The sequence below is a fragment of the Amblyraja radiata genome, chromosome 1, assembly GCF_010909765.2.
Source record: "Amblyraja radiata isolate CabotCenter1 chromosome 1, sAmbRad1.1.pri, whole genome shotgun sequence".
Lineage (NCBI taxonomy): Eukaryota > Metazoa > Chordata > Chondrichthyes > Rajiformes > Rajidae > Amblyraja > Amblyraja radiata.
Window position 1 is genome coordinate 35,783,385 of NC_045956.1, and position 14,210 is coordinate 35,797,594.

The window sequence follows — 14,210 nt, forward strand, 5'->3', positions numbered from 1 at the left end:
ACATTCACAATCACTGTATGATTGATATCATCCATGTAAACTTCAGCAAAGCATTTGACACGGTCCCATGTTGAAAAATAGTCCAAAAGGTTACAACCATTTGATTCCATGCAATTTAACAAATTGGGTTAAAAATTGGTCAGGGAATAGAAGGCAAAAGATGATGTGGACGTTGATTTTGTGTCTGGAAGCCTGTGACCAGTGGTGAGCCATGTTACTGTTTATTATATAATTAACAATTTGAATGTGAATATACAAAATATGATTAGTAAGTTTATAGAGGGCATGAACATTGGTGGTGTGGTTGATAGTGAGGAGAGTAGTAAGGCAGCAGATCAACATTGATCAGTTGGCAGAGTGAATACAGATAGAATTTCATCCTGATGTAATGCATTTTGGGAGAACTAAAAGGGTAGGACACACATAATGAATTTATAAACCCCTAGGGAGTACAGGATGAAGTTCAGCTGCCTTTGACTTGCTGGTGCCAGACTGGCAGACATTCTTGGCTGCTCTTATTAATCTTCAACATACTTTTAATTTACTACTAGACCAAGTGTAGACCCGTTGGGTCTGCTCCCCCAACGTAATATTCCACCACTCACCCGTTCCCCCAACACAACCTGTTCCCCCAACGCAATATTCCACCACTCACCCATTCCCCCAACACAACCTGTTCCCCCAACGCAATATTCCACCACTCACCCATTCCCCCAACGCAATCCGCTCCCCCAATGCAATATTCCACCACTCAAGCATAACCCTCAACTGCGCAGACGCGGCTCATTTCCCCTCATCACCCCAGCACTCCCTCCCCCTCCTCTTCCCTCCCTTTTCTTTCCCCTCTCCTCCCCTCTAATACCCCCCTCACTTCTCCCTCTCCTTTCCCCTACCCTGTCACTACCTCCCTCCCTCCATAATTCCTCTCCCCTCCCTACCCCCCTCCGATCCCCCTCCTCAACTCTCCCTAAACCTCCCTGACCTCTCCCACTGCCCTCCTCCCCCTTTATTCCCCACATCCTATCTCCCCCACCACTCCCTCTAGCCCCCCTCCTCCCCCACTGCCCCTCCTCACCTCCCCCACTTTCCCCCCTCACCTTCCCTACCCCCTCCTCTCCATCAATCCCCAACTCGCCCTCCTCACCACCGCAGGATCTTTCCCCTCTCCTCCACCAATCCCTCCCTCACCTCTCCCTCACTCACCTTTCCCCTACCCTCAGTCACTCCCTGCCTCCCTCCCTCCATAACACCTCTCCCCTCCCTACCCCCTCCTATCCCTCTATCCCCCTCTCCTCACCTCCCCTATCGCCCCCACTATCCATCCTCACCACCCCTACTGCCTCCTCTCCCTCTATTCCCCCTTCCTCTCCCTCTATTCTTCCCATCTCCCCCACCAGACACGAGACAGGAAAAAAAATTAAAAAGAGGAAGAGATAGATTTCTCCGTGGATTTTGTAATTCGGCAAGGCCCCACTGTCACCGCAGCTCCATCACTGTGAGGCCCCACCGCTGCCGTGGCCCCATTGCCACGAGGCCTCACCACCACGGTCGCAATGCCCCCTGGATCGACGCACAGAACCCCGGCCGAGGCTTCGCGGGTAGAAGTCCGGGTCAGACTAAGCGGCTGACGGCGCCTGCGGCTTGGCACCACGGAGACCGTGAAGTGGGCTCGGCCGCTCAGCACCACAGAGGCGCCCGCAGATGCAGCTCCAGCCGGCAGGGTGTTAGTGATGCTCGTGACTGACAGTGGGCCCGGCCAATCAGTGCGGCAATGGTGCAGGAAGGGGCGTCACCATCCCGGTGACTGGCAGAAGAGGAGACTAATCTGCGTAGCGGTGACGACAAGAGACGAGACCAATCTGCCCATGCGCGATTTTAAGATTCTTAAACCTTAATAACTTTTAAAATATACCATCGATCGGAACAAAACTTGTTGCCCTTGTAGCATAGGAGAATGGTGAGTAAGGTGGCGAAAAATCGTAGTGCAATCGCGTACCGTTTTTGAGCAAATAGAAAAAAATGCAAGACCGGAAGATCAGGGTTTAAATGTGCTACAGTTACAGTGACCTCCATAATGTTTGGGACAAAGACCCATTATTTATTTATTTGCCTCTGTACTCCACAATTTGAGATTTGTAATAGAAAAAAAATCACATGTGGTTAAAGTGCCCATTGTCAGATTTTAATAAAGGCCATTTTCATACATTTTGGTTTCATCATGTAGAAATGATCTACATGATTTTAGCTGATATTGTAAAGAGTGAGTCTCTGAACCTGGAAATAAAGACAAAAGAAGAAAACTGTTAGAATAGAATAGAATGCTATTTATTGTCATTCAAACCTGGGTTTGAACGAAATTCCATTTCTACAGTTTTTTTACATTACAAACACAATCCAAGACCCACACTCGGGTGAACCCCCGAAAAGCACCTGGACCTGATGGTATACCCGGCCGTGTTCTAAAAACCTGTGCGGACCAACTGGCAGGAGTTTTTACGGACATTTTCAACCTCTCACTTCTGAGGTCTGAGGTCCCCACCTGCTTTAAAAGGGCATCAATTATACCGGTGCCCAAGAAGAGTAAGGTGACGTGCCTCAATGACTATCGACCAGTGGCACTAACGCCGGTGGTGATGAAGTGCTTTGAGAGGTTGATCATGGAGCAAATCAACTCCTACATCGACAAGAACCTGGACCCACTGCAGTTCGCATACCGCCACAACAGATCAACGGTGGATGCGATCTCGCTGGCCCTCCACTCCGCACTGGACCACTTGGACAACAAAAACTCATATGTCAGGCTGTTATTCATTGATTACAGCTCGGCATTTAACACAATCATCCCCTCCAAACTGGTTACCAAACTCGCAGAACTGGGTCTCTGCGCATCCCTCTGCAACTGGATCCTCGACTTCCTCGTCCACAGACCACAGTCTGTTCGTATTGGTGGAAATGTGTCAGCCTCAATAACAATCAGCACGGGAGCACCTCAAGGCTGCGTGCTCAGCCCCCTGCTGTACTCACTCTATACCCATGACTGCGTAGCGAACCACAGTGCGAACTCCATCATCAAGTTCGCTGACGACACCACTATTGTGGGGCGTATCACTGATGGGGATGAGTCAGAGTACAGAAGAGAGATCGAGCAACTGTCCATATGGTGCCAGCGCAATAACCTGGCCCTGAACACCAGCAAAACCAAGGAACTGATTGTGGACTTTGGAAGGAGTAGGAGGGGGACCCACAGCCCCATTTATATCAACGGGTCGATGGTTGAAAGGGTCAAGAACTTCAAATTCCTGGGGGTGCACATCTCTGAAGATCTTTCCTGGTCCGAGAACACTAACGCAATTATCAAAAAAGCTCATCAGCGCCTCTACTTCCTGAGAAGATTACGGAGAGTCGGATTGTCAAGGAAGACTCTCTCTAAATTCTACAGGTGCACAGTCGAGAGCATGCTGACCGGTTGCATCGTGGCTTGGTTCGGAAATTTGAGCGCCCTGGAGAGGAAAAGACTACAAAAAGTAGTAAACACTGCCCAGTCCATCATCGGCTCTGACCTTCCTTCCATCGAGGGGATTTATCGCAGTCGCTGCCTCAAAAAGGCTGGCAGTATCATCAAAGACCCACACCATCCTGGCCACACACTCATCTCCCTGCTACCTTCAGGTAGAAGGTACAGGAGCCTGAAGACTGCAACAACCAGGTTCAGGAATAGCTACTTCCCCTCAGCCATCAGGCTATTAAACCTGGCTCGGACAAAACTCTGATTATTAGCAACCACTTTCTGTTATTTGCACTACCAGTTTATTTATTCATGTGTGTATATATTTATATCATGGTATATGGACACATTTATCTGTTTTGTAGTAAATGCCTACTATTTTCTGTGTGCTTAAGCAAAGCAAGAATTTCATTGTCCTATACTGGGACACATGACAATAAACTCACTTGAACTTGAACTTAACATAGTTTACATAAACATCCATCACAGTGAGGCTCCAACATCTCCTCACTGTGATGGAAGGCAAAGTCTTTATCTCTTCCCTTTGTTCCTTCTCCCGTGGTTCATCAGTCCAACTGCAGTGTCGAGGCGAACTGGGGCTTCGATGTTAAAGCCCCCGGCAGGCGATGGTAAGTCCTGAGGCTGTTTAAGCCACGCCGGGCGATGTTAGGCCCCGGCTCCATGTCCTTAAACCCGCGATTCCAGCGGGAGAAGTCGCCGTTGCGGAGCTCGGAAAAGCGGTCTCCCACCAGGGACTTGGAGCTCCCGATGTTCCTGTCCACCGGGTCTGCGGCCGGTGCATCCAAACTCCAAAGTCGGGTCGCAGCCGCACGCCACCACAGCTCTTCCCGCTCCGAAGTCGGCCAGCTCCGCGATGTCAGTTCCGCAGGCTCTGCAACTGGAGCCCTCAGGTTAGTCCCGGCCGGAGGTCGCCGCCGGCTCCACGATGTTAGGCCCAACGACATCCGAGACCCGACAGGGAATAGTCGGGTCCCCGCACAGGGACGTTGTTATTGTTTCAATGCTGTCTTTATAAATTCACTTCCTTCTTTTTCCTGGGTGAAGCTTTTCAGTTTTCTTAGTTGCTCTTCATAGACTCTTGTAGGCTTTCTGTGCTGCTTCTGATAATTCTGTTTTGAGTTTGTTTTCACGTGACTTTTGCTTTCTTGCAGCAGCAGCTTTGCGATATGCAGTCATCTGCCTCTTTGTCATTTCTTGTACGTGTTTCTTGCGTAGTGCTTCCACTCGTTGACTCTCCTTAGAAGAAAATCTTGTTGTTTCCTTTTTGCTCGAAGTCTCCTCATTTTCTCCGCTGAAGTCATTGGTCTTTTGTTTGCAGGAGCCTGTTCATCCATGTTGTCTGTAATTTAATCACATTCGTGTAAAAGCAGTATTAAAGTAAAACAGTTCCTAAAATACTCCAGAATATTATATTAACACAACATCATGCAGTGTAGTCATAGTCATTTTTGCCTACAATGAACATCAAAAGATCTACATGTTCTATTTATTTTTATGTTGGTTCAATTAATGTGTTACCCTTAAAAGAAATTAAGGTACCTACATGTACACATACATTCTAATCTGAGTTAATTACTGAGTAGTCTATTTGAATGGTGTAAATTAATTTATCTTGATATCTCATGCAAACTCTGATGTCTTTAAATATCTCATTCAACAGTTTCATGAATGAGAATGTTATAAAAATACTTATAAAAATACATATTCATCACATTGCACATGATTTACATATAATCATAGAACAAACTCCATATATAACTCAATTTATATTTAAAATCAACTGCATGTGTAAAATGCTCACCTTCAAATCCTTTTCCAGCTCAAATAGCTCAGAAATGTATAGCAATAGTGAAACATAGACATAGAAACATAGAAAATGGGTGCAGGAGTAGGCCATTCGGCCCTTCGAGCCTGCACCGCCATTCAATATGATCATGGCTGATCATCCAAGAGTTTGTACAGTTGCATCCAGTTGTCCAGCAGACATACAGTGTATTTTGTGTGTGTTAGAAATTTTCCAACAGACTATTACAAAAACTGAGGTACAAACTGAACAAACTTTATTGTGAGAGAGAGAGTCACACAGAGCCCAAGTGTCTGTGGGAGTCCTCTCTGTGCTAATACTGAAGAACATCTCTTTTATACATTGATTGAAACCAGAAAGCATCCAGACTGATAAGGAGACTCAGAATCAAAAGGAAATAACAGTTAGCTGCGGAATGTTTTGCCGGAGCAAGATTAGCAGTTCTGCAAGCTCTGTGATAGACTCCTAATCTCTTGACCGAGACCTGTCAATTACTTGTGCCCTAGGCAGTTTCGGTAAGCAATCTTGTGCAGACACAGATAGAATACACAAGGAAATAGTTACGTAAATTTTCCATCAGTGTGGTATTTTGGTACTGTGTGTGAACCATGTGCGGGCCAAGTGCTAGACACTAGCATAACATACAATTACTCCATTGTTTCTAAAATCACATTCCTGCAATAACTGAGTGGACTCTACCATTACATTTAAGGGTAATCTGGTCAAGAAGAGGAGCAATGATAGGTATAAACAGAGTGAATTCATGGATTGCTTTGTCACACACGTGACCATAATTGACACACGCGTGTGTGATCAATTAATTAGTTCTTTATTAATTAAAAATGACAGTTTAGTGAATTAATATTTGGTGCACAATAAAGCTAGCTTTTGACATGAAAAATGAATATTATCAAAGCTGTGGTTAGCAGATGGCATAAACGTTTCATGGTTTTGGGTCACGTGTGTGACATTTAAAGCCGTCAATTATTTCATTATAATTGAATGAAAGCTATTCTTTTTTTAAGTGAAATATTTAAAAATGGACGTGGACAAGCATATCATAGGATGCTCTTTATGAATATACAACTAAAAAATTAAAAGAAAAAATTTCATTTTTTTCAAATTTGGTTCACTTTCCAAAGAATGGCTCAACAATGAATGAATTAATGAATGAATGAATAAGCTTATTGGCCAAGTACGTACACATACGAGTGTAATGTATTCATGCATATTTATTATATGCTAATGAGTTGGTCTTGTATATAAGTAGGGAATGTTGGGTAATAAATCTCTCTTGTGATCCAGCCAGCCTGCGTGTAAGTTATTGTTCATTCTACTGTCCGGAATATAACAACATTGGCAACGAGGATGGGATAGAGTTTGTGAACTCATCCTTTAAATACAGTGCAGGACTGTTTTACAACACGCAGGATTGTTTAACAGTTTAAACAGTCAATATGGAGTTGTGTCGCAGTTGTTTGTGAGCTGGACACGAGAGGCCTGCAGATCCTTCTAGGCAGGGGGCTGTAGTAAAACAGCAGCTGGATAAATTGGCAAGAGTTTGTCAGGCTATCTCTATGTTGTGTCTACGTGGCAAGATGTCGTCCTTGGGAGTGTACAAGATTCATTGACTGAGTTTTCTTTGTCGAATTCCTCAAGCTGAATAGTCTTTGTACAGCTAAGTTTTAGGTGAATTGTTACACCAGAACAGACAGGAATTTGGGGTTTTGAACGGACCTTTTATTTAATAAAAAAAAAAAAAAGAGAACGACACGATGGCAGCATCCACAGGTTACATTGGGAACCTTGGAACTTTTGACAAGAGTAGAGAGCCATTCAGCTCCTATATGGAGAGAGCAAACATGTTTTTCACGGCAAACAATATATTAGAAATTAGTGGTGAAGGAGAGATAGTGGCTGAAACAAATAAGGCTGGTTGCGAACGCATGAAAGCAATTCTGCTCACGGAGATCGGTCCTGAAGTGTACGGCACACTCGTGAATCTCCTTGCACCCTTAAAGGCAAAAGACGTGCCATTCAATGACATTATAAATAGGTTGGAGGAGCGCTTCAACCCAAAGCCTCTGGAAATTGCAGAAAGCTATAAATTGGGCACTAGAAACCAGAAGCAGAATGAGACAATCAATGAGTACATTGTTGCCTTGAAAAACTTAAGTTTACACTGTAACTTTGGAACATTTCTTGGACGAGCACTACGAGACAGATTTGTTTGTGGTCTAGTGGATGAACAAATTCAATCCAAACTGATGAACACTCCAGATCTCACATTCGAGAAAGCATGCAAGATTGCTACCACAATAGAGATGGCATCAAAGAATGCTCGTGAGTTTCGTCCACCACGGACTACAGTGGCCGTTTACAGTCACAAGGCAGTGCCTATGGCCAAACCAAGAGGCACTAAACCAAAACCAAAGTATGGCGGGGAGCCAAGTTTAGCCAGTTGTTATCGTTGCAACGGTAATCACTCATCCCAATTTTGTCAGTTCAAAATGGCCAAGTGCTATAACTGCCAGAAGAAAGGCCATATCGCCTCAGCATGTCGGGCCAAGCATAAAACAGGAAACCAACAATCTGCGGGAATCAAGCAACAACACCGAAGAGGAGTTCACAACTTGGAGATGAACCCAGATGGAAATGAACTTGGGTTGTACACCATTTATGCAACCAACATCGATAAGCCTACAACCAGCCAAGGCAAGGACTTTCGAACTAAACTATTGATTAATAAACAGTTAATAGATATGTGTATTGACACGGCAGCAGATTGTTCGGTCATGAGCAAAGACCTGTACGAAACAAAGTTCTCACAGATACCATTGTTTGAGAGTAAGGTCAAGCTGAGAACCAACTCGGGCGAAGTTTTGGAGACTTGTGGACAAATGAACTGTAAAGTTCAGCATAATGGTCAGTCAGTAACACTGCCCATCATAGTGGCCAGCTACAGAAATAAACCAACCCTCCTTGGAAAGGATTGGCTGAGTAGAATAGAACAGTAAGATTAAACGAGAACTTACCAGTTTGAAGTTTGATCTGTATTTTATGAGGAGTTACGATGAGGGATTACATGAAGAACCCGCTCAGCACGCATGCGCGGCATACTTCAAAGCAGCGGTGTGGAATCACAGATAGACACAGTTATTGAAGTAAACATAGTAAAGATAAGGAGACATCAGTTTATGAATTTGACCCATATTATTGAGGTTGGGAGCGGAGGGCACGTAATCCCTGATCGTAACTCCTCATAAAATACAGATCAAACTTCAAACTGGTAAGTTCTCGTTTAATCTTACTATTTTACTTCGGAGTCACGTGAGTGATTCCGTGAAGATTTCAAAGCTCTGTGATTTCAAACCGTGTAACAGTTATTACTACATCACTGCCGAAGTCTTTGAGGGAGGAAGTGTGTTATCGTAACCAACCAATGAATCTGTTTGTAGAAAAACACAGTGGTATTTTTTAACAATAACAACAAAGAAATTAAATTGCTCCCCTGGGCTTAAATTTAATATTTGCAGTCTGTAAAATCTTTCCTGCAAATAAAACAGGTTTTGCCAACGGCTTATTATAAAATTTCTGAACGGTCTTTCCCCCCACCATCCTGCTGTAGCCAGGATGTGGTTTATAGCCACGTCCATTCTTTTAGCCGTCGACGTGGATGCTGCCCTGGTGGAATGAAATTTGTACATGTTAGTTTTTATCCCAGCAGCTTTTAGCACCTGCTTGAGCCATCTCGAAATGGCTTGTCACCCGACCATAAGATTTTTTATGACTGACCCACAAGGCTTTTCATCTCCCTCGAATATTTTGGTTGTGTCTATGTAGGATAGTAGGGTCATGGCACATAACCGTGTTTCTGGCGGGTAAGCCCAGAATTCCACGACTGGATTAGGTGTTCCTGGTCTGCTCTGTTTGATCATTCCCTGGATAACGACAGAGATCTGGTCTGGAGCTGTGAACATGGTGTCCAGTCGCAATAGATGTAGTGACTGGACCCTCTGTGCAGCTACAAGTGCCATCAACATGAGTGTTTTGAGCATAGATGGTTCCAGGTTGAGGGATCTGGCTGGTGGCCATCCCCTGAGGTATGTCAGGACCACACTGACATCCCATATATGGGTGTACCTTGTTCTAGGGGGTTAGAGTTGTAAATACCCTTCATTAGTTTGACCACCAGCTGGTGGGACCCCATGGCCTGTTGTCCTGGAGCTGGTTTTAAATAGACAGGCAGGGCAATTCTAGCTGTGTTGATGGCTCTGTAGCTGAGTCCTTCATCGTGGTGAAGGTTCGCCAGGAATTCCAGTACGTTGGTAACTGTAGCGGTTGAGTAGGTGGTCCCTGCATCCAAGCAGTACTTCTCCCATTTTTTGATGCTGGACAAGTGCTGTTTTTTAGTGGATGTTCGGAGGGATGCTGACATGGTGTCGACGGTTTGTTATGATAATCCCAGTCCCAGAAGTGGTTTGTGCAGAATCTGCAACCCAGGAGTTTGATTTTTTCATGGCACGGGTGGCTTCTGCCTGACACTGGGTGTTAATAACTCTGGGTCACTGGGGAATACCATCGGAGTTTCAACAACCATGTCATGGAGTATTGGGAACCATGGGTGTGTAGGCCAGTCGGGTACTATCAAAATACCTGAAGCAGAGTCCATTTGTACTGTGCGTAGTCCCCGACTGATGAGGCAGAAGGGAGGAAATGCATAGAAGAAGAATTTCCCCAATCCAGCGCGAACGCATCTACCGCTGCTGCCTCAGGGTCTGGTTCCCAAGCGACATATATAGGTACCTGGTGATTTAGCCTTGATGCAAATAAATCGATATCTGGCGTGCCATATTGCTTGATAACTTTTGTGAAAATTTTTTTTTTTTAAATTTGGGGGTTTTAACATCCATTCGATGTTGTCATTAAATTTACGTGACCTGGTGTCTGCCACTGTATTTAGCTTACCTGGCAGGTAAGTTACTGATAGCCAAATATGACTTTGGACACACCATTACCAAATTGTGTTGACCAACTTGTCGCATGATACTGATTTTATGCCGCCCATATGGTTAATGTAGGCCACCACCGTAGTATTATCTATTTATAACCGTACATGCAAGTGATGCATATTTATGCATATGCTTTTAAACCATAAAAGTCACCCAACATCTCTAGATAATTAATGCCCAGTGTAAGTGGTAACGATGATTCTGGATTAGTCCATCTACTACTTGTGCTGGATATAGAGTTAGTTGCTCCCCAGCCTTGAGCACTGGCATCTGTTTGGATAACTGACGTAGGGTTAGTGATGATAATAGGCTGAAACTATGTCAAACGTTTTTTGCCCACCACTGTAGTTCTGATATTACTTCAGTGGGTAACTTCATGAAACGATCATAATGACCTGTATGTCGTTTTTGGTACAAAGGTCCGAATTATGTAGTCGGAAATGCTGCTACCATTTTCCCAATTACTCTGTTACTTGTCGAGTAGTTGGTAGTTTGTTGACCATTAAATTGTTGCATGATTGTGCCAATTCAACTATGTTGTCTCTTGGCAATGTTACAGTCACGTAGACTGAATTAATTGTGAAGCCCAAGTAGTCCATGATAGTGGATGGCTTCAACTTAGATTTATCTGGATGTAAGATAACCCCAGGGTTTCGAATAACTGTTTGGTAGCTGAACAGCTAACATAGTCAATTTCATTGTCTTGCCTACCATTTAGGTATGCCATGACAATATGTTTTTGTCTTCTGTCAGACTGTAGCAGGGTGCAGAGGAGATTCCCCTGGATTTGCCTGGACCGTGACCTCTCAGTAAGGGGGTGAACTGGACAGGTTCGGGTTAGTTTGACAATAGACAATAGGTGCAGTAGGCCATTCAGCCCTTCGAGCCAGCACGTTGATGGGTCACAGAGAGGGCGGGTAGTAGGGAACATTTTCCCACGACGGACTGGGGTAAAAACCAGAGGGGAAACAGGGTTAGAGACACACTAGTGTCAGAGCACATGAACTGCTGAGGCTCAGGCCACGGACCGAGGCCGGTGCATGGACGGCCACGACGGGCCGAAGGACTCCGCCTGTACAACACTGCAGGATGATGCTGCTGCTGCCGCTGTTCACGGGCTCTGAATCTAGCGCCCACCTGGGTCGGACGGAGGGGCGCCACTCCCCAGATGGAAAGCCCCGACATCCGCGGAGAGACCCAGGCCCCGCCGGCCATGCCCGGTGCAGGCCGCAGTCGCCATAGTAACGCCTAGGCCCATAGGCCGCGCCCCCTTGGCGTCAGCACCCGGAGCCGGAACCTTGGAGGGCGGAGCGTCGGCCGGCCGGCGGGGGAGGGAAGGTAACGATCGGCGGAGCGGAGCGGGTAGGACAGGCTGTCGAGGACGGTAGGTGATGGTGGCGGCCGGCGGTGGGGGGCAGGGCAGAAGGGCCGAATCCCTGAGCGTCCCGGCGGGGGTGTGCTGGGGGGCCCCCATTCCCCTGGGCCGAGAATCGCCCGGTGTCGGATCTGTCTCACTCTCACCGGTCACCCTCCCCAGCTGAGCGTCGGCGGTTCATGTGCTCTGACACCAGTGTGTGAGCGGTCGGGATGAACCCCGGCTCAGGGGAGAGGTTGAGACACGGGAGTGCAGTCAGGTCCCAGTAGCATGGGGCGGGTGGGCAGAGCTGTCGGAGTGATGGGTTGGGAATCGCTGACCGGAGAACATTCTCCACTAATTGTAACGCAGGAGCTGGGGGGGCACAGATGGATATGCAGGGAATGTGGGGTGGGGGAGATATGGATCATCTTGCCGCCATGTGTGGCACGGACATTGTGGGCCGAAGGGTCTCTTCCTTTGCTGTACTGCGTTCTATGTCAGGCAAGTCTGAAGAAGGGTCACGACCCGAAACGTCGCCTATTGCTTCGCTCCATAGACGCTGCCTCACCCGCTGAGTTTCTCCAGCATTTTTGCCTACCTTCGATTTTTCCAGCATCTGCAGTTCTTAAACAACTCTATGACAGGCAATTTCTGTGGAACAAAACAGTTAAACAGACCGTTCATCAGAGCCGGGAAAGGGTTGGGCTGGGCTGGGCTCCACTACCCTCACGGCAACTGCGTAAACCTAAAGAACATTTTCTGAACGACACCCAATGCAAAGATAAGATGAGTACAGATTGCAACTAATAGAAGGCTTTGGCATCCCTCTAGTCACAGACACAGCTTTGCAAAGTGAACGTAATCCTGGTTGCTTGAATTGTTTTGTGTGGAACGTCGGAGGTTGAAGAGGAATCTGATAGGATTGAAGTATATAAAATTGTGAGGGGAATTGATAGGGTGGAAACTAGAAAGTAAGACCTTTCGCCCAGGGTGGAAATGTCGAAGACAAGAGGGCATAGCTTTAACGGGGCTGAAGGGCAACATTTAAAAGAGACTAGACCAAGTGGGACCCGTTGGGTCCTGTCCCCTCAACGCAAATTTGTGCGTGGGGGGGGGGGCGGCCTGCGGCGTCACACACACTAACTACCCCCCCCCCCCCCCACACACACACTAACCACCCCCTTGATATTATATTAATATTATTCATTGGGCTCCTTTTACCCATCCCCGCCCTATCCATTGATGCATAGCCCCAACTCGCAGATGCGTCTAGAGAGGAAGGGGGCGGTAGAGAAAGAGGGCAGAGAGAAGGGGCAGAGAGAGAGAGAGAGAGAGGGGCAGAAACAGAGAGAGAGAGAGAGAGAGAAGGGGGCAGAGAGAGAGAGAGGGGGGGGGGGGGGTGGGTAGTGGGCGGCACCGGGCAGACGTATTGTGACGTCATCAGCCAAAGCCAGCCGGTTTTATTTTCTAAGTTATTTCAGATTCATTTTGATTAATCTCGAGAAATAATGCATGAATTTTGCAGATAAGGCAGATAAGGCAATTTCGGAGTATGTCAACGTGGTTCTTCTTGGTTCTTGGTTACTTGGTCCTCCAAAATATTCCAACTGGAATTTAAACTGGAGGTGGTGAAGGGAGGGATTAAGCCAGAAAGGGTTATTGGGAAGAAAGTGCTACTTTAAATTTAGTTGCATCTGGTTGGGTAACTGGTGGAGATTATTCCATGGCAGATGGAGTTTAATGCTGATAAGTGTGAGGTGCTACATCTAGGCAGGACAAATCAAAATAGGAAGTACATGGTAAATGGTAGGGAATTGAAGAATGCAGGTGAACAGAGGGATCTGGGAATAACTGTGCACAGTTCCCTGAAAGTGGAATCTCATGTAGATAGGGTGGTAAAGAAAGCTTTTGGTGTGCTGGCCTTTATAAATCAGAGCATTGAGTATAGAAGTTGGGATGTAATGTTAAAATTGTACAAGGCATTGGTGAGGCCAATTCTGGAGTATGGTGTACAATTTTGGTCGCCTAATGGAAGGACGTCAACAAAATAGAGAGAGTACAGAGGAGATTTACTAGAATGTTGCCTGGGTTTCAGCAACTAAGTTACAGAGAAAGGTTGAAAAAGTTAGGGCTTTATTCTTTGGAGCGCAGAAGGTTAAGGGGGGACTTGATAGAGGTCTTTAAAATGGTGAGAGGGATAGACAGAGTTGACGTGGATAAGCTTTTCCCACTGAGAGTAGGGAAGTTTCAAACAAGGGGACATGACTTGAGAATTAAGGGACAGAAGTTTAGGGGTAACATGAGGGGGAACTTCTTTACTCAGAGAGTGGTGGCTGTGCGGAATGAGCTTCCAGTGAAGGTGGTGGAGGCAGGTTCGTTTTTATCATTTAAAAATAAATTGGATAGTTATATGGACGGGAAAGGAATGGAGGGTTATGGTCTGAGCGCAGGTATATGGGACTAGGGGAGAATACGTGTTCGGCACGGACTAGAAGGGTCGAGATGGCCTGT

General features: G+C 46.1%; 2 protein-coding genes across 3 annotated transcripts in view; one reads left to right on the top strand and one right to left on the bottom strand.

Moving 5' to 3' along the window:
* Positions 1-4,518: 4,518 nt before the first annotated feature.
* Positions 4,519-11,816, bottom strand: LOC116977890 (proline-rich protein 12-like). The gene is made up of 2 exons (XM_033028796.1): positions 11,480-11,816; positions 4,519-4,865 (listed from the first exon to the last, which is right to left on the bottom strand). Exons 1-2 carry the CDS (start codon positions 11,814-11,816, stop codon positions 4,714-4,716), a joined length of 489 nt encoding a protein of 162 aa, XP_032884687.1. The 3' UTR covers positions 4,519-4,713.
* Positions 11,610-14,210, top strand: part of gne (glucosamine (UDP-N-acetyl)-2-epimerase/N-acetylmannosamine kinase) — an 81,085-nt gene continuing 78,484 nt past the window's right edge. The window contains exon 1 of one of the 2 annotated variants that reach the window (XM_033020485.1): positions 11,610-11,726. The gene's annotated coding sequence lies outside the window, so the exon portion shown is untranslated. The remainder of the gene's footprint in view (positions 11,727-14,210) is intronic. The other variant, XM_033020492.1, reaches the window with a different exon arrangement.

Coding starts and splice junctions, on each gene's coding strand:
- LOC116977890 (XM_033028796.1), bottom strand. CDS start 11,816: ATGGGGGCCCCCCAGCACACCCCCGCCGGGACGCTCAGGGATTCGGCC. Junction 4,866..11,479: donor CGCCCCTCCGTCCGACCCAG/GTGGGCGCTAGA, acceptor ATTAAATTACAG/ACAACATGGATGAACAGGCT.